At 35.3% G+C, this 23509-nt stretch overlaps 2 protein-coding genes across 5 annotated transcripts; both read left to right on the top strand.

Annotated features, from left to right (window-relative positions):
• The first annotated feature begins 3298 nt into the window (after positions 1-3298).
• Positions 3299-12735, top strand: LOC130738929 (VIN3-like protein 1). 4 transcript variants are annotated; one of them, XM_057591115.1, is made up of 6 exons: positions 3299-3589; positions 4126-4255; positions 4386-4452; positions 9673-10300; positions 10759-11060; positions 11163-12735. In XM_057591115.1, exons 3-6 carry the CDS (start codon positions 4422-4424, stop codon positions 12353-12355), a joined length of 2154 nt encoding a protein of 717 aa, XP_057447098.1. In that variant the 5' UTR covers positions 3299-3589; positions 4126-4255; positions 4386-4421; the 3' UTR covers positions 12356-12735. The 4 variants fall into 4 exon arrangements, with proteins under 4 accessions (XP_057447098.1, XP_057447096.1, XP_057447100.1 ...); XM_057591117.1 differs by lacking the exon at positions 4126-4255 and adding an exon at positions 8860-8892 and having other exon boundaries at positions 3301-3589; XM_057591116.1 differs by lacking the exon at positions 4126-4255 and adding an exon at positions 8860-8961 and having other exon boundaries at positions 3301-3589.
• Positions 12736-14531: 1796 nt separating this feature from the next.
• On the top strand, positions 14532-22087 carry LOC130738930 (fe-S cluster assembly factor HCF101, chloroplastic). The gene is made up of 15 exons (XM_057591118.1): positions 14532-14681; positions 14773-14922; positions 16231-16373; positions 16458-16508; positions 16741-16896; positions 17309-17452; positions 17536-17678; positions 17938-18007; positions 18334-18429; positions 18675-18764; positions 18919-18972; positions 19812-19935; positions 20426-20550; positions 21272-21394; positions 21735-22087. Exons 1-15 carry the CDS (start codon positions 14609-14611, stop codon positions 21795-21797), a joined length of 1605 nt encoding a protein of 534 aa, XP_057447101.1. The 5' UTR covers positions 14532-14608; the 3' UTR covers positions 21798-22087.
• The last annotated feature ends 1422 nt before the right edge of the window (positions 22088-23509 follow it).

Raw genomic sequence — 23509 nt, 5'->3', positions numbered from 1 at the left:
TTGAAGGAGCCTTTGCTGCCCAAAGCTTGAGGAATAACCTATCATCCTCCTCACACGCAGCATCAGCCCATTGTAGCATTTCATACACTGACTTTATTGAGTAAATACCAGAACCTTCCTTGATCCAAACCCATTCGTCGCGTCTGTCTAATGAAGGAGGAGACAGAATGGGGTGGGTTTGAAGATATGGGTTCTGGTTTAAAGATATGGGTTTTTCAGGAAGGAGGAGACAAAATGGGGGTGAATTTTTGATCTGGGTTTATTTATTTTAAGATTCTAGTGGAGATGAAGATTAAGAAATTTGGGTTAGATGAAGAAATCTGGGTTGGGTTTATTTTTACTAGAAATATTTGAAGATGAAGATGTGAAGATGAATATTGATGAAGATGAAGAATTATGAATTCTAGTGATTATTTTTAAATTAATAATTTAATTTCATTTTAATTTTATATGTGGAATTTTATTCTCTCACCTATTCTGATGCCAAGTCAATTAAAAAATTTCAACTCACATTTTCCTATGTATCAAAATAAAAAATTTCACCTCAGCAAAAAAACGATAGTTTTTGGATGGAAATCTTGAGGGCCGGGGGACCAAAAGTGTTACCGAATACCAACGTGGGGGTAGAAAAATGTTATTTTTATAGTTTAGGACCCCGTTTTCACATTTTTAAAATCCGGGGACCAAAAGTGCTAATAAGTCTTCCCAAAACACACCGAGTAGAGATCCCTCCACCAACAGGAATCAAAAGGTTTAATAGATCCCTATGTACTTGAATTGCAAGATACTACACCAGAGATTACCCTTCTCCTTAATCACCCTCCATCTCCACTTTTATAAGAGAGCCAAGTTAAATAAGTTCCAATCATTCACACCCAAGTCCTTATCCCTCTTTGGTTTGCAAACTTTCTTTCACTTCACCCAAGCAACCTTCCTTTCGTCCTCTTTACCTCCTAAAGAAACCTTCTCAAAATGTTACTACATTCTGCCACAACTCTAGAGGGCATTCTGAAAAAGGATAAATAATAAAGGGGAATAGACGAGCGAACAAACCTGATCAAACAAATCATACCCCCAAAAGAAAGTGTCTTCCGCTTCCATTTAGTTAACCTCTTTCGAATCTTAGCAAGAACATGATCCCAAAACGACAAGCGCCTAGAATTACCCCCAATTGGAAGACCCAAGTAAGTAAATGGCGCGCAGTTGCATCATACTACAATTCAGCATAGATGCAAAATTCGTAAGACTTCTGCTATCTACTCCAACTCCTTCAAACTTACTTTTTGAGATATTCACTTTTAAACCTTTCTGTTAAAGAAGTTAGAAATTTCTCCTACAATGTATCTTCGTACTCCGCTATATAAGTGTGAGTGGTAGTTATTGATTGTGATAGAAATTATCAATAATTGAATTTGTTCGTTTTTAATTAGATCTCCCTCCCTCCCCCCCTCTCTCTCTCTCTCTATATATATATATATATCTCTCTCTCCAGTGGCGGCGATCCTTCTTCACTATAGCATGGTGCTCCTTCTCCACCGCGAACTCCTCATGTGGAGCCATTTCACACGATCCCTAGTTCCGTTGGTCACCTTCACGCATTCGATCACAGAGAATTTGAATGAGAAGAATTTTCTTCTTTGGAAACAACAAGTAGATCTGATAACCACGTCGCACGAGCTTCATTGTTTTCTTGTTAATCCACAAATTCTGCCAAATTTCCTCATTGTTGCAGATCTGGAATTAGACATTTAGTCTCATGTACCTTGTTTAGGAACGACAAGATGCTCATCCGCTCTCATGGCTTCAGTCAAACTGTGCAGCTCAATTTTAGTTAAGATGATTGGTTGGAAGCATTCGCGCCAACTGTGGGATCGACTTCACAATGGTTTCTTTTCTCACACAAAGGCTAAAGCTTGTTAGTTGAGAACATAGCTTCGTACTACTGCAATTTCTGGTGAATCTGTTTCTATTCATCTTTAGAATATCAAATCTATTTCTGATTCACTCAATGCTACCAATGATCTTGTCTCACATAAGGAACAAGTTGATGTGATACTTGAAGATTTACCAAGCGAATTTGAGTCACTTGTATATCTGGTTTCTATAAGCAATAAATTTCAGTCTCTATCAATTAATGAGCCTGAGGTTGTCCTTCTTGCTTAGGAAGCAAGAGTTAAGAAAAGTAATTTGAGTGTTGTGCTGAGTTTACACTAAATACAACCACTACAAAGTCCATTAATGATTCTGTTAGTTCTGTTCCTCCTCCTCCTTGCCAGTTCCTAGCAGATTCATGCACACAATCAGGGAATCAAAATTCCTATCCCTTCATGATGGAAGATACAATGGTCGCAATGGAAAGTATAAGTTAGAGTGTAGATCTCAAAAATATGTCTTTTTTAAGTATCCACCAAGCATAAAGGGTTTAAATACATATCACATCTATTAATTTTTTTTGTTTTTATTTAGGGTCTGTTTGGTTTGCCCATATTTTTTTTATATTTTCTAATTCAACATTAATAAAAGTGGTACACGAAATTTTATTAATAATTTATATTGTTTTTATATCGAAAAGATAAATTGCATCATCAAGAAATTAATCTCTAGATCACTGAACCTCCAACACCTAGGGCCGTGGAGAGCCTTAGGCCAAATAGGCAATGGTCTAAGGCCCCCACCCCAAAAAATACTTAGTTAGGCCCCCCAAAAATGTTACTTAGGCCTAATTACTAATTATTAACAAACTTTAGCCAACTAAAATATAAAAAATTTGTGAAAACGTGATAGTATAATTATCTATATATAATACTGATAATTGTGAAAACGTGATGAAACAACTACTATAGATAATATTGACAACTGTGAAAACGTGATACAACCACCTAAATTAAAATTGTTTGATTATAAAACTCTTGATAAATGATTTTGCAATAACTAAAAAAACTAGAAGTTAATATAAAAATTGATATTTTATATAGTATATTAAGTCTCTTTAAAATTCTCATAAAAAAACTCACTTCAGCATTTTCGCCTTAGACCTCAAAATTTCTGTACACGGCCGGCCGACACCCAACCCATATATCCGTATCTCTTACCTATTGACCCATCTTTATTAATAATTTTTGTAAATAGACAAGTAACTACACACCACCTGAAAAAGTAGAATTATGAGTCAGAAAAGTAGAGATAGTTAGGATTACGTATTGGCTATAACTTCTAATCTAATCCCTCTCTTCACCTTACATACATACATAGCTGAGCTGAATACTAGTACTAGCCAACTAGCCATGCAGCCAGCCACAAGTAAAAAAAAAAAAAACTCAAAAAGAAAGAAACTGAAACCTGTTTACTTTCAAACTACCACCATCCCACACGCGCGACTCTCCGCGCGTGACATCTCCTCTCCTCATTCACTCACATCACATGCTCTCTCTCTCTCGCAACTCGCAAGCAAGTCGTCGTACAAAGTTCAGAAGAACGAACTTCAATCCCCTCTCTCTCTCTCTCTCTCTCTCTCTCTCTCTCTCTCTCTCCTGTTCATGATTCCTCGTTCGAAATTCATGACCATCGTTAACCCTTGATTCTTCCAAAGGTTCGATTCATTCTCGTGATTTTCGCGAACTTGTTCTGAATTTCCCAGAATTGTTCCTTTTTTTTTTCAATTCTGAAAATGAAAAAATTGATACTGATTCTATCTTTGTGTGCACAATGCTTGCTGGAAGAGCGGTTAAATTGTTATTTATGCGCCATTATTATTGTGTTTGTGCTTTTTCTCTATACGTTCAGTTTCTCATCAATGTTTCTAGTTTGTGTTGTTGCTTTTTGTTCTAGTTTTGGAGTGTGTTGAACAAGGTAATAATGTAAAAGGTACTGTTTTGTTTTTTTTTGGGTTGGTTGCAATTAGGTCTTTTTGAAGAGTGCATTGTTGATTTTAATTGTATATATATTTTTGTTCAATTTTGATATTTATTTGTTTTATAATTGGTGTTTTGTGCTTTTAGTTTGGTAGCCTGCATTGTGATTCTGTATGTTGGTTGTATATTGTTATTGTGTTTTCGGCTTCGTGGAATTGGTGTGTTTGATTTGCTCGCTTGTGATAAATTGTTGTTACTTTCTTATTTGTCGAAGGGCAAACAGAAGCGAACAGCCGGACTAGGTTCTTTGAAGTGGTTGATGATAGTTGTTTGTTTTCGATCTTTGGACTTTAGAATTTGTGCTTTAAGCAAGCTGATAGTTGTGTTGAAGTTTTGACGAAAAGGTTCCCTGTTTTTTTTTTTGTTTTTTTGTTCATCTAGGAATCTAGTTTATTGATGATTCATGCATAGCACTCCTTAACTCTTCCCAGTAGTGTAAACAACCTTGTAATAATAATTGTCTCTGCTTTTCAGACAAGGGCCATTCAGTTACGGGTTCAGCGCTGACAAATGGATTTAGAATACAAGATCCCTTCTAAAGGTATGCTTTTGAGCTTCTTCTTGAGGCTGCTATTTCAGGGTTACTAGTTGCAATAATTTGTTTTCTCTTTCTGTCGTATATGTAATGCTGACTGCTGACCGTTGCGTGTTAGGTAGTTTCGTTTTCTTGTGTATGGTATGTTAATCAATTTCTCTAATGGTTCCATCATTTTATGAGTGTTTTTTTTTTCTACTACTGATTAACATACAACTTCTTGTGTTATAATCTAGCCATGTAGTTTCTTTTGCTCTCTTCCCTCATAAAGACTAATTTTTATGTATAGTTTCAGTCCATTGTATAGTCAAATATTGAAAGTGACTTCTTTTGGAAGCCCTTTTGTCCTTATATCGTATTTTACTTTATAGCCTCATGGTTTGTTTTCTTTATCCTTTTATGTGAGTTCTTGATCAATATTTGTTCCTTTTTGTTGGCCCAAATGTCAAATTTGTTTGGTTCGTACAAGGCAATATAATATAGTCATGAGCAGTGCTGTCAAATTTGTGGACATCACGGCGCTATAATGTAGCGCTCTGAGCTCTTAGGGCTCACTGAGGGCTTGACATAGCGGATTTTTTGGCTTTCTGCTATTTTCTATGATCTGCGATTAACAACACTGGTTATGAGCTAAACATGAAGTAACATGATGGCATGGTATACCCTATAAGTATGCTTGCCTGAGATCAAATCTGCTGTATGGCTGTTTCTTAGAGTCAAGGATTGACGTTATATCAGTATAGGCTTGTGATTATGAGGTTTTTAATATATACTAAACACATGGTTGCAATCTAGTATTTGTTCTGTTTTCTCCCTTAGTGGTATAGCTTTCAAAAGTAATTGTGAATTGTGATATGGCCTGTACCAAGGTAATATCTAATTCCCTGTTATTCTTATTTTGGTTAATAGGAATTATATTATACTGAATAAAAAAGTGCTTCTTGTCTTTTGTTATATGGAGCTTTGTGAAACTTTTGTGGTGTTTTTTAAGGAAATTAACAATGACGAGGTATGTGGTATTGAGATTTATTCAAATTTTTAACAATAAATTAGGTAGACTATGAAGATATTCCATTAAACCAATATGAGTTTATTCATAATAAAAACATCCATTATGTTGTTGTGGTATTTCCTCTTATCTTTATTCACAATATAAACGTCCATCTATTTTTCCCTTATAAACTGGGGGATATAATTGTTGACCTACCAGTGATGTTCCGTTATTATCATATGAAATTATGAAATTTTAATGCATTGCTGTTTCAGTTATGGATTGAGTATAATTACATAGAATTGAAGGACATGTAATCTTCCCCATTTAAGTATATGTTATAGAATTTGATGGTGTTGTAAATGCTAAGAGGTGGGTGTGATTATTGAACTTATTCCTTGGTTAGATAGCTCATTTGAGTGTGTATTTGGATTTCCGTTGAACAACGTGGAGTATAATTACGTAGAATTGAAGGACATGTAATCTTCCCCATTTAAGTATATGCTAATAGAATTTGATGGTGTTGTAAATGATAAGAGGTGGGTGTGATTATTGAATTTATTCCTTGGTTGGCTAGCTCATTTGAGTGTGTATTTGGATTTCCGTTGAACAACGTGGGTCCACGTTGAATTTGACGTGATGAAATTCTGCTTCCCTAATCCATGTTAAGCTCAATGTGACAAATTCTAGCTTCTCCGTTGATGCCTTGAGATACGTGAAATCACGTTAGCGTTTGCACCTACGCCAAACCAAACATAAGTGATTCTTTTGTCCTTGGCTACCAAACCTAAAATTTATTTTTGGTGTTAAAAGTTATCTGAATGTTATTTTAGTATTTCTACACAAATTACTTAAATTGCGTTTGGTAAACCTTCCCTAATAACAACTCATTCAACAGAAGATAATTCTTACAGAATGCATTCTACTACAGTAATTCTGTACCAATTACCCATGCACATGCTTAGTGATGTAAATTAAGATATGATTTTAGCGTAGCTTCCAAATTCTGCTGGTCATCATCTGCTACAATATTATCTATATTTACAACAAAGTTTTATGTTAATCTCAAGAAGATTTTAATGTGAATTGAATTCTACAAGCTGTCAACATGCTCTCATTAAGCTGGCATGTCAGCAGATCTTGGAAATAGAAATAGGCTACTTGATCACATTTGTCCTGTAGATATCTTCCTCTAACATGCCCAGGATGTACCTGCTGAACCTGGACACATGGAATTAGGGGCTTTTGCTGCTATTTACTTCTATTTTGTCATCCAAACTAGGTTTAGGTTGCGTACGGGTATAGTTCACCTTTTCTTTTACTATCATAGTATCATACCCACAATCCATCTTGTTAATGTATTAACCCACATTGATTAAATATCTTTTTCTAGCACAAATTTCACAGAAATCTTCCATTGGTTAATTGGTGGTCAAAATTTTGATTATGATCATAATGTTTCATATTAAACCGCACCGATTTGTAATTATTCTCAAGAAAATATTAGAGATCAGTATACAATATACTTTTTCAGTAAGATAATATTAACTTTTAATTATGTACTATTTGAGGAGAATTTTCAAATATCCGACTTGAAAGATCAATGGTGTACGTGTGTAAAGAATTTCACTAGTGTTAATTGAGATTGATGAAAACCGCTTTCCATAAAAATATTTTCAATGGTGTGCGTGTATAAAGAATTTCACTAGTGTTAATTGAGACGTGCATAATAAATTACAAATTAAAGCTTTGGTAAAAATGCTCCTATGCCTGTCTAGAGCCTAGTCTATATAAAGGGTTATACCCAACTCAAGCGGCTGCAAATTGGTCTTGGATTCTCCTTCTGCAGTCACTACATTGTTGACCACGGAGATGCTCTCGTAGCGTCAACTCTGTCAACATATCTCTTTCCTATTTTCTTTTTCCATGGTAGGGAGGATCTGGTGCTTGAGGTATTGACTTTCCCATTCTCCACCTTTCATGTAATCTTTCCTCTATGTAGCATGCTTATCAGTATCTTACAATACATACAATACGTATATCTGTATGATACAAATTCTTGTGCCAGCGATATGTATCGTTGTGCGTATCTAAAATGGGTCTGAATTGTGTGTCCTGATTCAATCCTGATTCGAGAGCTGAATCTTACGATATGATTCAAAGTTGTGTGCATGTTGCACTTTAGTTCGGTCATGCTGCGTATCATTCAACTTTTTATGATTCAACTAGTTTGAATTATATTTTAATTATTTACTAGGATATAAGTATTAGCAAAGTAATTTGCATTTTGTCATTTTATGTATGTTTTTTTGGCTTATGGCTTGAAACTAGGTTGAACACTTGAACTTTGTGCAACTATTTTTTATCTTATGGCTTGAATCTTTAATTATTTTGAAGTATATTTATATGTTATATCAATATATTATTCATTTTATGATATTTTTTTGTATATGTATCTTACGATACATTATACTAATTCACGATTCAGATCCCTTTTTTTATACTAATTATTTTATGATGTTTGCATATTTTTTATGCTTTTTGTTTTCTGTGTGAATTATCAAACTTTTGGTGAGAAGATCTGTTTAGTATTTTTCAGAATTGTATCTTTGAGATCATTGCATAGGTTTAACTGATCCAGGGCAGCTCAGACTTTTATTACTCATTTTCTATGATAACTTATAATCTGATTTTTCGTTCAACATCTGTGCAATTGAACTGGAGAAACATGATTCCATCCATGTCCTTCTCCTTGACAGTTGTTCATTTTGAACTGAAATATCTCAATACGTTTGCTGTTGTTGTGGCTTTTTCCCTTTGATGATTCTTTCATTTCCTGATCTAATATGATATCATTTTGAACTGAAATAACTGAATACATTTGCTGTTATGGCTGTTTCCCTTTTATGATTCTTTCATTTCCTGATTTAGTATGATATCAGCATCTGCTCATAATTTTAACATCAATGTTTGAAACTTCTGAAACCTTTGAAAAGGTTGAAAGTAAATATGGATTTGACATTGTCTCCATCAATACAAAGATGAATGTTTTTGAAGACAATGATTATATTCTAATTAGGAGTTAACACTAGGCAGCCACTTCTTGATCAAATGCTTTAGGTTTATAATACAGAGCAAAGCAGCTTTACGTTAGTAACATATTTGGAATAAATATGCAAATGTTGAATTTTATTGGAGTTTGCAATTTTGCATATCGATCCTTTGTTAATTGTTATTTCAGGAATTGACACTTTAGATATATGTTTTAATCTTTTTTCGCACAATTCTGGTTCTTCAAATTATTTACGTTGGGTTCATGCAGATTGCCATCAGTTTGTTCAATATATATTTTCTCTTGTTCGTAGCTTCCTTCTGTAATGTGCTATTTTGTATAATTTATTTCCATTCTTTTGTTGAAACAGATTAGGGAGGGTTCTTGGATAATTCTAGTGCAGGTACTACAGCAATGTCTAGTTTGAAACAAGCATAACCCACTGTAGTCACTACAGTATTTGGATTTCCAGGTTGCCCTACTGTTAAATCTATGTCTAATGTAATATGAGTTTGCCCATGAAAAGGGGGTATAGGTGTGCTAAGAGCACAACAATACTGACAAAGGTGTAAGAGAGTGAGACTGAGACCATTTATGCTAACCTGAAGCGGCATAAGTTCAGATTTGATGTTAAATTTAAATGATTAGGATCAAGTTTTGTCAAAGGTTTAACCGCACTGAGATTATTTTGTCATGAACAAACTATACCAAAAACTAGAGCTGCTGGATGAAGACATATGAATGATGTTATATTATACTTCTAACATACCTGCTTGTGCAAGAGTCCATCAAACTTGAAGCGTGGACAATGCACATGCCTACCTGCATTGTGCTTGAAACTCTTGACATTGTTTATTAGAATAATGAGACAATAAAGATGATTTATGTTATATTCTAACATGTTATTGATGATTTATATTATAGTCTAGACCACTTGATCATAGAAGCTCTTAAGTTGTTGGGTGTAGACACATAAATGATTTATATTATATTCTAACATGTTTCTACTTGTTTCTTTAGTAGAACCTGAATTTATACTCTGAATTAATCTGCTAACTTTGCTATTTTCTTATGTTGAACAAACTCAGTCCATGAGTTTAGGTTTCATAGTTTCCTCTAATTGAATTGTCCTTCTGTTTACCGCCGACTACTTACTTTGCAGTTGTTTGTCATTTCTCTCCAGCTTCGGGTGTTCAGAGCCTTTCGTCCAGCGTACGAAGTACTCCAGAAAAAAATGGCCATTCAAATGATGCTTCAAGAAGTTCCGAACTCCTACAGGAGTTTGTGAAATCTGGTCCAAAGAAGGAACTTCTTCCTACGTGCGTTAATAAGGACAAAAGGAACGTTTCTTCAAAAAGCAGGATGACTGAAACTAAGTCCACTAGTAAGATTATCAAGAAACAAGACTCAAAAAAAGTGTCCAGTCTCAGCAATCAGTCTTCTAAGAAGCAGCATCGCAAGGGAGAAAACCCCATGCGATTCATACCTCCTCCTGACCCGCCTTCTGATTTTGGACATTCAGACTCCTGGATCTGTAAAAATTCTGCTTGCAGAGCTGTTCTATCTAAAGATGACACATTTTGTAGAAGGTGCTCTTGCTGTATTTGCCACCTTTTTGATGATAACAAGGATCCTAGTCTTTGGTTGGTATGCGCATCTGAATCTGCTCAAGGGGACTCTTGTGGGTTGTCTTGCCATATCGAGTGTGCTCTTCAACATGAAAAAGTGGGAGTTGTTGATCATGGTCAACTGATGCAACTGGATGGTGGCTATTGTTGTGCCTCCTGCGGTAAAGTTACCGGGATACTTGGGTAAGTAATTTCCTTCATCTGCTGCATGATAGAATTTCCTCCCTCTTACCACGATTGCCGTTTTCCTGTTGATAAAGTGAGGTTTTTGGTTCATCATTCTGATTTCTGTGTTTGAGAAGTAAAATATGTATCTACTTGCGTTATATATATTTTATATATACACTATTAACCAAGATAATTAATAAAGAATTTTGGCCCTCTTTCCTGTCTCTCCTTTCCTTCATTCACTTGACATACATGCAGCAACAAAGCATAATTTCAGCTAGCACAGTTTTTGCTGTCCTTGATGTGTGCTTCTGACAAAGAATCCCATTACTGTCATTCTCACTTCATTATATTTGACTGTGAAATAGGATATTTGAATAATATATATTTAAACCGCTTGTTTCTTGTGTGTTGCTGACTAAATTTTTAGCCATACGTTGATGACATTGGTGGTTCATGTTTAACAATGTCAGATGTTGGAAGAAGCAGTTAACTATAGCAAAAGATGCCCGTCGTGTAGATGTACTATGTTACAGGATATATTTGAGCTACAGGCTTCTGGATGGGACTTCCAGATTCAAAGAACTGCACAACATTGTACAAGAGGCAAAGGCTAAACTGGAAATGGAAGTTGGTCCAGTTGATGGGGTTTCTTCCAAGATGGCACGTGGCATTGTCAGCAGACTCCCTATTGCGAGTGATGTACAGAAACTCTGCATTCAGGCTATCCAGAAAGCTGATGAGTGGCTGGCCAATGTAAATCCAGAATCTAGAGGTTGGAACTATTTCTTTCATTTTTTAAATATACAATTTCGTTTTTCTTGCACATGTTTTTTTATACGGTATATATGATATGGTGTGCTTCTTTAACTCACAGAGGATTCACTCCCTGCTGCCTGCAAGTTTGTTTTTGAAGAGGTAACAGCTTCCTCAGTCAAAATCATTTTGATTGAAATGTCGAATGTATCTTCTGAGGACATTAAGGGATACAAGCTCTGGTATTACATGAGTAGGGAAGAATCACACACTGAAGATCCTGTCTGCGTGTTTCCGAAAGCTCAGAGGAGGATTTTGATATCCAGCCTCCAGCCTTGCACAGAATATACTTTTCGCATTGTATCTTTTACAGATGTGGGTGACCTGGGTCATTCTGAGGCCAAGTGTTTCACCAAGAGCATTGAGATATTGGAAAAAGATCCATCTCCACCAGTTGCCTCAAATCATAAAAAGGAGAACCTTGAAACTGGGGGAAATTCTTCTGGCTCCAAAATGGAGCCTGATCCCACAATCGCAGACTCCGGTTTTAAGGTTCGGGACCTTGGAAAAATTCTGCATCGTGCTTGGGCTCAAGAACAAGGTTGCTTTGAGGGGTTTTGCTGTGCTGATAAGAAAAACTGCTGTGCGAAAAGTGAAGTGATCAAACCTAGCAACAACCCAGAAGAGCAGTTGCCTTCAGTTTCACGAGGCCTTGATCTAAATGTTGTTTCAGTGCCTGATTTAAATGAAGATCTAACTCCTCCTTTTGAGTCTTCTAGGGATGAAGATAATGGCTGCACTCTGCAACAGACTGTTGAGGCAGACGACGACGCTGCTTCTCATGATCTGGAGAAAAATTTAGCAAGACCACATGGCAGTGGTGGTTCCCAAACCTGGACCCAAGGGCCAACTGGGGAAGTGCCCGCTGTTGATTCGCGTGTAGATGCCAGTAGGAAAAGGGTAGCAAGCACAAATGAAGACAACCATGATTGTGACAGCACTTTGATAAATGGATCTCCTTTGCGCGTACCTGATGCTTCATCCTCATTAGATGAGAACTTTGAGTATTGCGTGAAAGTAATCCGTTGGCTAGAATGTAAGGGTCATATCAAACAGGAATTTAGGTTGAAGTTGCTGACATGGTTTAGTTTAAGGTCAACAGAACAAGAACGTAGGGTGGTTAATACTTTCATTCAAACTCTGATTGATGATCCAAGTAGTTTGGCAGGGCAACTAGTTGATTCATTTTCTGATATTATATCCAACAAGAGGCCGAGAACTGGGTTGAGTAATAAGGCTGCGGCGCCGAATTAAGGGTGTGGACCATTTGCTTCAATCAAGACTGCCACCATTTTACAAGTGACAAATCATCCTGATTAATTTTGCCTTCGTTGTACAGGCATTTTTTCATTATTCATCATGATTCATTTTTACTGGGACAAGTTTTGTCCTGCTAAAAGTACTCGCATTGATGATTGCAGATTCAGTAACTCATTTTTCCTTGAAGGGAGGATCTTTTGGACATGAAGTTTCAGGATGTAGAATGTTTTTTATCTTTTACTTAATTACTGCAATTATTTCAGTTATGAATTTAGTCATGGAAGTTAAGTGTTGAACTTTTTTCTTATTGCTTTCATTTGACAAGCAACATGATATGATCGCTGGTTATTAATCCCATGTCATTTCTTTTGTTATCTTTGTTGTTTTGTCACCCATTTCGCTGGTGAGCAGGCAGATGACAAATCTCTGGTTCACTTTGTGGAAAGAGTAAAGCTGCTTCTACTATGATTATTTTGATGTATGTCTATACACTGTAAACCAACCACTGATGCAACCTTGGTTGAGTCTCTGGTTAGTTGTTACCCTCATCATTGGGTGTTGTAGATCTCATGTCACCATGATTAGTAAGGTACCGTGCTGACAGATGAGATGATTAACACTGGAATGTAGTATATCGTGCTAGTTGGACTATCACTTGACCCGTTCCCATCTAAGCCGGTGTATAACAACAACAAAAGAAGCCTTATTCCACTAAGTGAGGTCGGCTATTGAAGATATTGATGGGTTTTGTGTTGGCTGTTGAGCCTAACACAATCCTTCTCCTTTGTCCGGGCTTGGGATTGGCTATGCAAGCATAGACGGAGTTCCAACTAAACCGGTGTAATCAAAATTTACAATTGTTCGGTAGACTAGTCACTTCATCCGGTGTTTTTCTAAAATTTACAACTATGATAAATTAATTACAGTATTATTTTTTTTCTTACTCCTAGCACAACTTAGTACTATTTATGGTGTAAATAAGACGTACGTTTTACTGAGGCAATCATGTTAGAGTCGAATTAGGGATGTCAATTTTCACATGAAAATGGGGAACCCTGCGGGGATTGCCCCATTTGGGGCCCCAACCTTGGCGAATTGTCTCGTGGAGACGGAGATGTGGACGAGAATCCCTGTCAAAAAATTAAGTGGACGGTGATGAGGAAATTCAGAAAGTTAGTCCCTCTAATTTTTTTTAAGTTAACCAAGTCTCTATTTATAAAATTAAGCAAGTTCAACCTTGAACTCAATTTTCATATGCATAAACTCATTAAATCTTTTTTTTTTTCAAATAAATTGATGATGGATTGGATGTATGATGCAATTTAAAATGAAGATATAAATAAGTTTAGGAGTAGAAATTTGAGATTTTCAATTTTGTGATTAAAATTGAATATTTTTATTATTGAGTTTTGATGAGAAGAAATTCAATGATTTTTTTAGTACAAAAGAAAAATTGATTCAATTTATAATAGCTTTCCAAAAAAAAGTGAGGACTTTAGAGTATTAAGTAGAATACTCACAATGTGTGGCGTAGTAGTTTGCTCACTTCGATCCTTAATCATGAGGTCGGGAGTTCAATCCTCCCATAGGAATGGAGCGCATATAGTATCCAGTCGTTTACCGTTTAGTGCAAGCACCCGTGATGAAAAACTTAATTATTGTTGTCGGCGGTGAACAGCTTGAACTCACCCAAAAAAGAGTTTTAAGTAGGATAGTAGTGATTGAAGGACTTGTAATAATAAAAAATGTTGAGGGCTTAAATCTGTTGAGACTAAAATTGGCATAATTCAAACCAAAAACATGAAAAGTGCAATTAAAACTACTTTTAACATATATTACATCACTGAAGCATTAATTGATGAGAAGAGATAAAAATCTATTGAAAATGTAAAAAAGAAAAATAAATAATAAATTTTTACAAATCAACAATATTATTTACATTTTCTTAATTTTTTTTTACAAGAGGAAAACACATTTTCTTAATATATGTATTTCTTCTTTTTTCTCTGTACCAAAAAAAATATATGTATTTCTTCTTCTTTCTCAAGATATTTTGTGAAAAGAAGGAGTGGAGTACCTATCAATGATTTAGCAAATGCAAAGCAAATTTCATTCTAATAATTTTTTTTATTGAAGTTTATCTTGGCTGAGAAAACAGATTGAATTTGAAGAATAAAAAATATAAAGTAGCAACTGAAACATGAGGCTCACAAACTGTCACTCACTCATCTTCTTCTATCTCTCACAATGCAAGTTGTTCATGCTCCATCTTCACCTCACCTTTCTATCCCAACCTCAAAACCACCACAGTTAACATGGGGTATGCCACTGATTCTTCACACTCTTTCAACTCAAGCTAACATGGGTCATGACCCTTTGACATGAATGATATGCTATGTGATTTTTTGCAGGTTTGCTTCCTTCTGTGAATGTAAAGTCTTCACCTTTGTTTGCCATTCATTCTTCTCTTCAGTCCCAGAGAGACCCTTGTTCGTTATGGACTCCTACTCAGAAAAGGGCTACCTTGAGCTCCGGTGCTGCCAGAGCTGCTTCTGTTGAAGGTAGTTTGATTTCTTTTCTGTGCATGGAAGATGATTAATTTCTGTTCAGGGCCTCAACTGTGTGCAAAAGTTTTGGAATTTACTTCAAGTTTTGTAAATAAGGTTATGGGCATTAGGAATAAGAATATCATCATTGTGGTTTTAATTTATGGAACTCTTGTTCTGGGTTTGTTGGGTATGTCTCAATGAATGTGAATCCAATGCTTGATCAACTTTGAACTCACTAGAGTTTTTCTAACTTGTTATAGAATCTTAGCAAGATTGATAAATGAGCAAAACTGCATAATTTTATTTTGGGATGAAATGAATATAGACTCTAATTCTTATGGGCATTAAAATTTGTGTTCTTTCTGCTGGTTCCTGTATAAGTTAGTGGTCTGAGATAGCTTGCTGTACAATGAATTCACTAACATCTTAGAGGCATTCAAATAGGATGTTTGTCAGAGGATGAAGTTTGAGATTCAAGCTTACTTGTATTGGCAGAGAGTAGAGACTGTAGAAACTCTTTATCTCCCTGGTATTGTTGGCAGACATAGTTGTCTAACCAGCTCAATGTCAATATCTCTTGTTGAATTATTTGTTTTTGAAATGGCATTTACCACTAAATCGTAAAGGTTTGGGATCAGATTAAAAGTTTAAGGCATATACTGCTAAGTGCTAAGAGTGGCTGATTTGGCTGGTGAGGCAATTTGTACACTCATACAAAGTAATGAATCATAAATAATAGTCAATCATTTATGTAAATACTTATGTGGGACGGGTGTTCCCACGTTTTAAAGCTTCAATCAATAATATTATTCTGCTGTCAGAAACAAAAAAATGAAAAGACAATCCAAATTTTCTTTCTAGGAATTTATGATATCTCGGTTGACACTTGGCTAGGACTTTTACTTTTACCGTTTTGGTAAATGAGCTTTTCAATTTTCATACCTATCATTGGGTAATATTAAATAATTTTGCTATAAAGGATTTGAATGTTGTAGATTGACATTCAAATAGAATTCTCTTAGAAGGGCTCCATTGGTTCATATTTTAACATTCAACAAGTGATTTAGACTTTTGAATGCTAAGGTTGAGACAACTGAGATTGCATATCATAGTGGACATGTACGGGAAAAGTTTGAAAGTTCCCATCACAGATGCTTGAAATAAAAAAATCACATGCCTTCAGTCTTACCAGATAACCAAAAAAAAGAGTTTTGTTAATGGAATACTTGCAGTTTCTCCGTTTGTTAATTCTGTGGGTTTTCGTACTCAATGTCATTCCAGACTTTCGGTTTCATTTAGCGCTTTCTTTCTAATATGCAGTTGGCAATTCTTCAATATCAACTGGAACAGCTGAGGAAGATGTGTTGAAAGCCTTGTCTCAGATCATTGATCCCGACTTTGGAACAGATATTGTAACTTGTGGATTTGTGAAAGATCTAGTGACTGATAAAAATCTTGGAGAGGTCTAAAAGCACAAGACTGAAACTTTCTCCAAAATACATGTAAATGATAATATTCTCACCAAAAGATTTTCCTTTGGATCTCAGGTATCGTTTCGGTTAGAGCTCACTACACCAGCATGTCCAATCAAGGACATGGTAAATGACACAGTTGCCTTGTTTGATCTGTAGCTGATGTAGGTTGTCATGCTAGATTTTTTATTCTGTAAATTCTTCACAGAGCTGGGATAATAAATAAAATCATGCATCTATTTTCCCTTATGAAGACAAGAACGTTTCCTACTTGATTATGTCCCGTTCCCCATCGCTACATGTGATGTTTGAGTTTGATACTTTATTGAGACTATAAATGAGTATATATGTATTGCAGTTTGAGAAGCAGGCAAATGAAGTGGTAGCAATGCTCCCTTGGGTCAAGAATGTAAAAGTCACAATGTCTGCACAACCAGCTAGACCTTTATATGCAGAACAACTTCCAGCAGGTCTACAGACAATTTCAAATATTATAGCTGTGTCCAGTTGCAAGGTTGATCTTCTTGGGAGGTTTTTCCTTCATCATATTTGTTCGTTCATATTAAGTTGTTTTCCATGATTTGTGGTGCTGTCCTGTCATATGTTTTCCACAAGTTTGTCCTTTACACGTGTTTATTGAAGACTTTGTGGTATGTAAATGAGTTAAATATAGTTTTTTTTTTATGCAAAGTAGTTTGATATATAGCATCTGAAGATTTCCTAAACTGAATGCGTCTCTTCCAACTTTGTAGATTTTTTCTTTTCCTTTTAAATTCATATGAAGAATGCTTCTAAAAGAGTAATACAACTATAGTGTTTCAACCATGGGTTGAAGCTAAAAGCTTTGCTAGTTGGAACTATATGCCAATTTATCTACCGTGATTTGTGTTTCATGTCATGAATTCCTTTTATGTCAAAATTTGCAGGGGGGTGTGGGAAAATCAACTATTGCAGTAAACCTTGCATACACTTTGGCTGATATGGGTGCTAGAGTAGGTATATTCGATGCTGATGTTTATGGTCCAAGCTTACCAACTATGGTCTCTCCTGAAAGTCGAATCTTAGAAATGGTAATAAATGATAAATCAATTGATTTTTGAGATGTAGTTGAGTAAAGTGCTGCAAACGTCATTTTTTAAGAGTATTGCTGCAGAATCCAGAGAAGAAGACCATAATTCCAACTGAGTACATGGGAGTCAAGCTGGTCTCTTTTGGATTTGCTGGGCAAGGACGTGCAATAATGCGTGGCCCCATGGTTTCTGGAGTCATTAACCAACTTCTTACTACTACTGAGTGGTATACATTTCTGAAAAGCTTAAAACAAACACTTATGCTATGTTGGCTTAACAAACCATGCCAATTTTTTATGATTTTGCATTAGATCGATTGTGTGATGCTGTTTTCTTTATTATATATTATTGACCCACCCGAGTATTTATTGAAGAATATATAAATTACATTCATATTATGAACTTTACTTTTAATCCTCTTAAGAAATTATATGGAAGATGGTTTCTGATTGATATGTAGCCTTGATTTGTTTTATGCAATGTAGGGGCGAGCTGGATTACCTTGTTATTGACATGCCTCCTGGAACTGGAGATATTCAGCTCACTTTATGCCAGGTTCTGGACTGGTAGACTAATATTAATCTGTTCTATTTAATAATTTCTTCTCTCTCATTATTCCTTCCTCTTGTTTCAAATTTCAATTTGGCTCATTGAGTCGGGTCAGCTTGATCACCATTGAGCTGAAATCAAGCCTGCCCGATTACTTCTGTACTGATATTGAGCTGAAATTTAGGCCTGTCGATCACCTTTTGGGTGAAATCTGGCCATCTCTATCACATTTGGCTTATGAAGCCCATATGGTGTCCCTTGTCTGTTTGTTAATGTTTTTTTTTTATTTTCCAAATCTCATGCAATTTTGCTTTGGTTGCATATATCTTCAGATAGTCCCATTAACTGCTGCTGTAATTGTTACCACTCCTCAAAAGTTATCATTCATTGATGTTGCAAAAGGAGTTCGGATGTTTTCAAAACTTAAGGTAGCTATTCTACAATTTGACAACATAATTGTTCCATTTTGTTGTTTTCAATCGTATGCTTGTAGCTCTCTTACACTTTTTTTTTGTTAATCCTTCCTCTTTGATATCAAAAAAAGAAGAAGTATGTCAAAGTGTTTGCCACTCATATTTATGTCAAAGTGTTTGCCACTCATATTTGAGTCACACATACATAACATTGTTTACATTTGATACTTATGTATATTTTTTGTTTGTTAATGCAAAAGGTTCCTTGCGTCGCTGTTGTGGAGAACATGTGTCATTTTGATGCTGATGGCAAACGATATTACCCATTTGGTAGAGGTTCAGGTTCTGAGGCATGGATAACCTCTCTGATTGTTTACTTTTTATCTGCTTCATCATATTTAAGGAACAACCATATAGAAATGTTCATGATTACTTAGTATAATAAATAGCTATGTACTGTTTATACTCTATGGCACATGCTTGATGGTTTGATCATATTTGCAGGTTGTTCAGCAGTTTGGAATACCTCATCTATTTGATCTCCCTATTAGACCAACTGTATGTCTCATGTTACTTCTTCTTTGTATACTTTAAACTTTCTGCTCTCCATCTTTTATACTACCAGATAAATGTCACTTATCTTGCACATTTAACGAATTAGACGAGTTGAAGACAATAGTCCACCATTTCCGACCCTCAATTATGCAAGGGTTATTAAAGTGGGATGCAGCACTTCATCGTGACATTACATAAAGTGTGCCACCTGAACCAAGCATCATTGTTATTTACCCAGACACAGGGACTTTGATAGAGAATGCGAATTCTTTCAGATGATCTTCCTCCATAAAGACCACTTTTTGTTTCCACTTTCCTCCTCCATAGAAGTTCTTTTCTACTACACTCCGCAGCTATTTTACCGGAAGAGCAGTCTCAAGTTCTACAAAATTCTGAACTTCTACCAACTCAATAAAATTAAGTACTGATCTTGAGTTAACTAAGACTCACCCTTTCTTTCTCCTTTCCATTTTTTTTTTAACAGGCCTTTCCAAACCATAGTCCATCCTGATATAATGTTTAAATTATATGTAGAAGAGAGGAAGATTATAAAAATAGGAAAATTGAAGTATACTTGTTTAATATTCATCTGGAAGATGGAATGCATTTTGTGTTTGATATGTTTTTACCGTAGTAAATCTCCAAAATAGGTGCTCCTGTGCTTGCTGAATTGAAATTTTATAGGAGCAATGTTTTGCAACTCATAAATTATATATTGAGCTTAGTTTAGTTCTTTGAAGATTTTGTTTATACCAGTCTCAACTCCTCAATGTTCTTGCTGCATTGCTGAATGCAAATTAAGTTTTGAGAACAAGCCTAGTTTATTTGGATTATTGTCACAGCTATCTGCTTCTGGAGATAGTGGAATGCCTGAAGTGGTTGCTGATCCTCAAGGTGAAGTTTCCAAGATATTCCAAAATCTAGGAGTTTGTGTTGTGCAGCAGTGTGCCAAAATTCGCCAACAAGGTATATTCTCTTCTCACTTGATGATATTTGAGAAGAAAAAGCATCTTATCAATATCAAATCTATTAATAACGCTACTGAAGCTAGTTGTTAACGTGCGACCGGTATTATATTTTAATTTTTTGATCACTGATCAATTTGTGTTCGTTGCCTAGGGTAACATTACAGCGCCAATTTCAAAACTTACATCACAATTGTTACCCATCTTGCCAAGGAGCAAGGACTAACCCCATAAACCAACCCCACCCAACATTGTTCTATATGATATTGGTTATAGTTTTTATTTCTTCGTTAGGATGTGGTTGAGTTATAGAAGGTAAAAATATAATAGGCTGAAGTTTGGGCTGTTCTGCAACCCTAATCAATCAAGCTACTGGACACCCCTACTAGTATATAAGAACTTCCAGATATCTAGTACTTAATGTATTTTAATACAAAATTTAAGTTTCTCGTAGTTTTTCTGTGATTAAAATTTCTTTACTTTCAATTCAGTTTCAACAGCTGTCACCTATGATAAATCCTTCAAGGCAATTAAAGTGAAGGTACCGGATTCAGATGAACAATTCTTTCTGCATCCTGCAACAGTGAGACGGAATGATCGCTCTGCTCAGAGTGTGGTATGTGGATATTTAACAGATATTTTTAAATAATTCAGTTATATTTAGACTCCAAAATTAACCTGGTGTAAATTGTACTCTGCTAACATTCAATACACATGAGGACGATGGAACAATCCTATATGGTTACTGCTAGAAATCTGGAACTATTTATCATTTACCACCAAAGCAAATATTTTGGCTGCAATAACTGGTAAGTTATGAAAAGTAGAGAAAGAAAAATAAAAACAAAATGAAAGGATTGATTAGAAAGGTTACTGCATAACACAATAACTAACTCTGATGTACAAAGCAAACTATTAAGAGGAGTAAATTATTTTATGCTAACATATTATTTGACTCTTCAATGTGTTGCTTTTATCATTTCAATTCAATAAGCTATTGACAGTGAAAACTGAAATTCCTAATCTGTAGTCTATTTCTATTTTGACTTGAAAAGTCAAAGTAAACTTCGAGTGGAAGTTGAACGTCATGCTAATCAGGCATGTAAAGTGGCTGGTTGATGAGACTGGATAGTTGTGACAGAAAAGTCCATACCAGATGCTTTGAATATCGGAGATACAAAACAAAGTAAAAAAATGTTGCTTTCGAAGGAGAAAAATTGCACCCTGACCAGTAATCTGTGGTTGGTTGGTTTAATGTCATGTATGCATGGATCTTTTGCATGTCACACTCAATTTAGGTATCTGTCTCATCAGGAGCTAATTTTATTTTTAAACAGGATGAATGGACAGGGGAGCAGAAATTGCAGTACAGTGATGTTCCTAATGATATTGAACCTGAAGAAATTCGGCCAATGGGAAATTACGCAGTTTCGATAACCTGGCCTGATGGTTTTAGTCAGGTGATATACACATCAATGTGATAATTCCCAGCAAAATGAAAGCTTTAAATTGTAAATTCTTATCCTATCAATTGTTCTTAGTTAGAAATAAGGTTTAGACTAGGCTTTATGTTAGGAAAGTAGCCTTTCAAACCTAACAATAGAACACCAGATGGTGTTGACATGTTAACGCTGTGCCATTGTTAGTGATAGTCATCAAATTTAGGCAATTAAAACAATATTTTTGCTGGCTGGTTTAATAACTGAAGCCCCTCAGTTCTGAACACATGCAATCATTGTTAGTGCTTTAGTGTTAAGTAACTGTACTCTAATCAATTTTGACCTGTGCCATATGATGCAGATTGCTCCTTATGATCAGCTTCAGATGATGGAAAGGCTAGTAACTGTTCCTCAAATAGAATGATATTTTGGCTGTGAACATCAGATTGGTTGCATCCATGTACTTGTTGGGACTTGGGAATGGTGAAATCATGCATGTATGAAAGCGTCATTAGTTCTTCAATTCTCCTTCAACCAATAGGTATATTGGTAGAGTGTGATAGAGCATTATGTAAGTTATAGGTTGACCTTGAGAGTCAGTGAACACCTCAAGTTTTTTTTATTACTTTCTTTTGTTCCTTTGAGTAAAAAGCATTTATGTTCCAACTACAATATTCGTATAGTGATTCAACAAAAATATGCATAATTTTCATCCACTAGCTTTATACCATTAAACCTTTTCCCTTGGTTTTGGCAATCACAACCATTGATTGAGAAATGAATGGTTAAGATTTAAAGAACACCATAGTTTGTTATTCATGTGTAAATATATGATTATAATCTCAATCAATGATTTTTTTAATTGAGGGTTATGATAGCTTACTTTACCCTCTAAACTAGATTGCCTCTCGTATATGTTTGCATACATTTTCAAGGTTCCAATGCGTCTAAAGAGTATACCCAAGTTCAAGCTTATTTCATTCTGAACAGCAGTAGAACATAGAAACACAACATGGTCTTACCCAACAGATAGAAAATTGCTCATACCACCATCTGAGGACTTCACCTAGCACTTAGCACTTAGTAGCAGCTACTTTGACTGTGCTACTATATAATATTCTAAAACCAATAATTTATCTGATGCAGTAGAAATATATGACATTGACATCAAACAATCATCCTAAAAAAATCCAGGATCATAGAGTGGAACACAAAGAAGAAAATTACCTCATTCCCCAGGCTTTAGCAATAGATATGAAGTGCTTCACACGTTTACTAAACAAAGGAGTTGAAACTTCTTTCCATAGAAAAAAAAAAAGAGAGGGTATGATCCAATAAAACTGATTTGATACATTTAACTTACCAACTTGTGGTGCCACCTAATATGCACAACTTTTTAGTGGTGCAACCTTGCACCACTATACCAATTGTCCATTTTACCCCTGTTAAAAAAATTATTTTATAAAAAGAAAAAAATATTGGTATTACCGGGTGGATTTTGATGGGATTAATTTTTTGAACAGGGGTAAAATGGATAATTAACATAGTGGTGCAATGTTACACCACTAAAAAGTGGTGCATATTAGGTGGACCCTTAACGTGTAGAATTTGAAAAATAATAAAAATTGAAGAGGGCAGCCTTACAACCTCATGGAAACCAACACACAAGGACTACACAAGTGGATATTCCTTTATATATAAAGAGCTATTATTCAGCTAAAAGAGCATGATTGTTCAAGAAAAAAAGTCGTTATTAATCTGATATTGGTGAAAGAAAATACAGAACAAAAATCAAACAACATTACCATTGAAGTATTAAACAAATTCTTGTTTAACAAAAAAACTAGACAATTAGTGCTTTCATTTTATTTCCAAAGCTGAAAATGGAATTACTCCTCTGCAAGCTAGCTAGCTATCTAGAGGCTTTCAACAATTCAATAGCAACAGTATCAAACTTATCATATCCAGTAAATTGATTAATTAGTAGGAGAACGATTATCATATATCATAAGAGTAGAAGCAAAAAGAAATCCCTTTTCACTAACCTCCAACAATATAGTACAAGATCTTTTGTTATTATATAGATTCAAATGTATTATTCTGGCTATAACCATAACCATTGGCCAACCAAGACAC

This window comes from Lotus japonicus, chromosome 2 (genome assembly GCF_012489685.1).
Source record: "Lotus japonicus ecotype B-129 chromosome 2, LjGifu_v1.2".
Classification (NCBI taxonomy): Eukaryota; Viridiplantae; Streptophyta; class Magnoliopsida; order Fabales; family Fabaceae; genus Lotus; species Lotus japonicus.
Note: the sequence above shows the minus strand (reverse complement) of the source record. Positions and strands in the feature narration are given on the sequence as shown.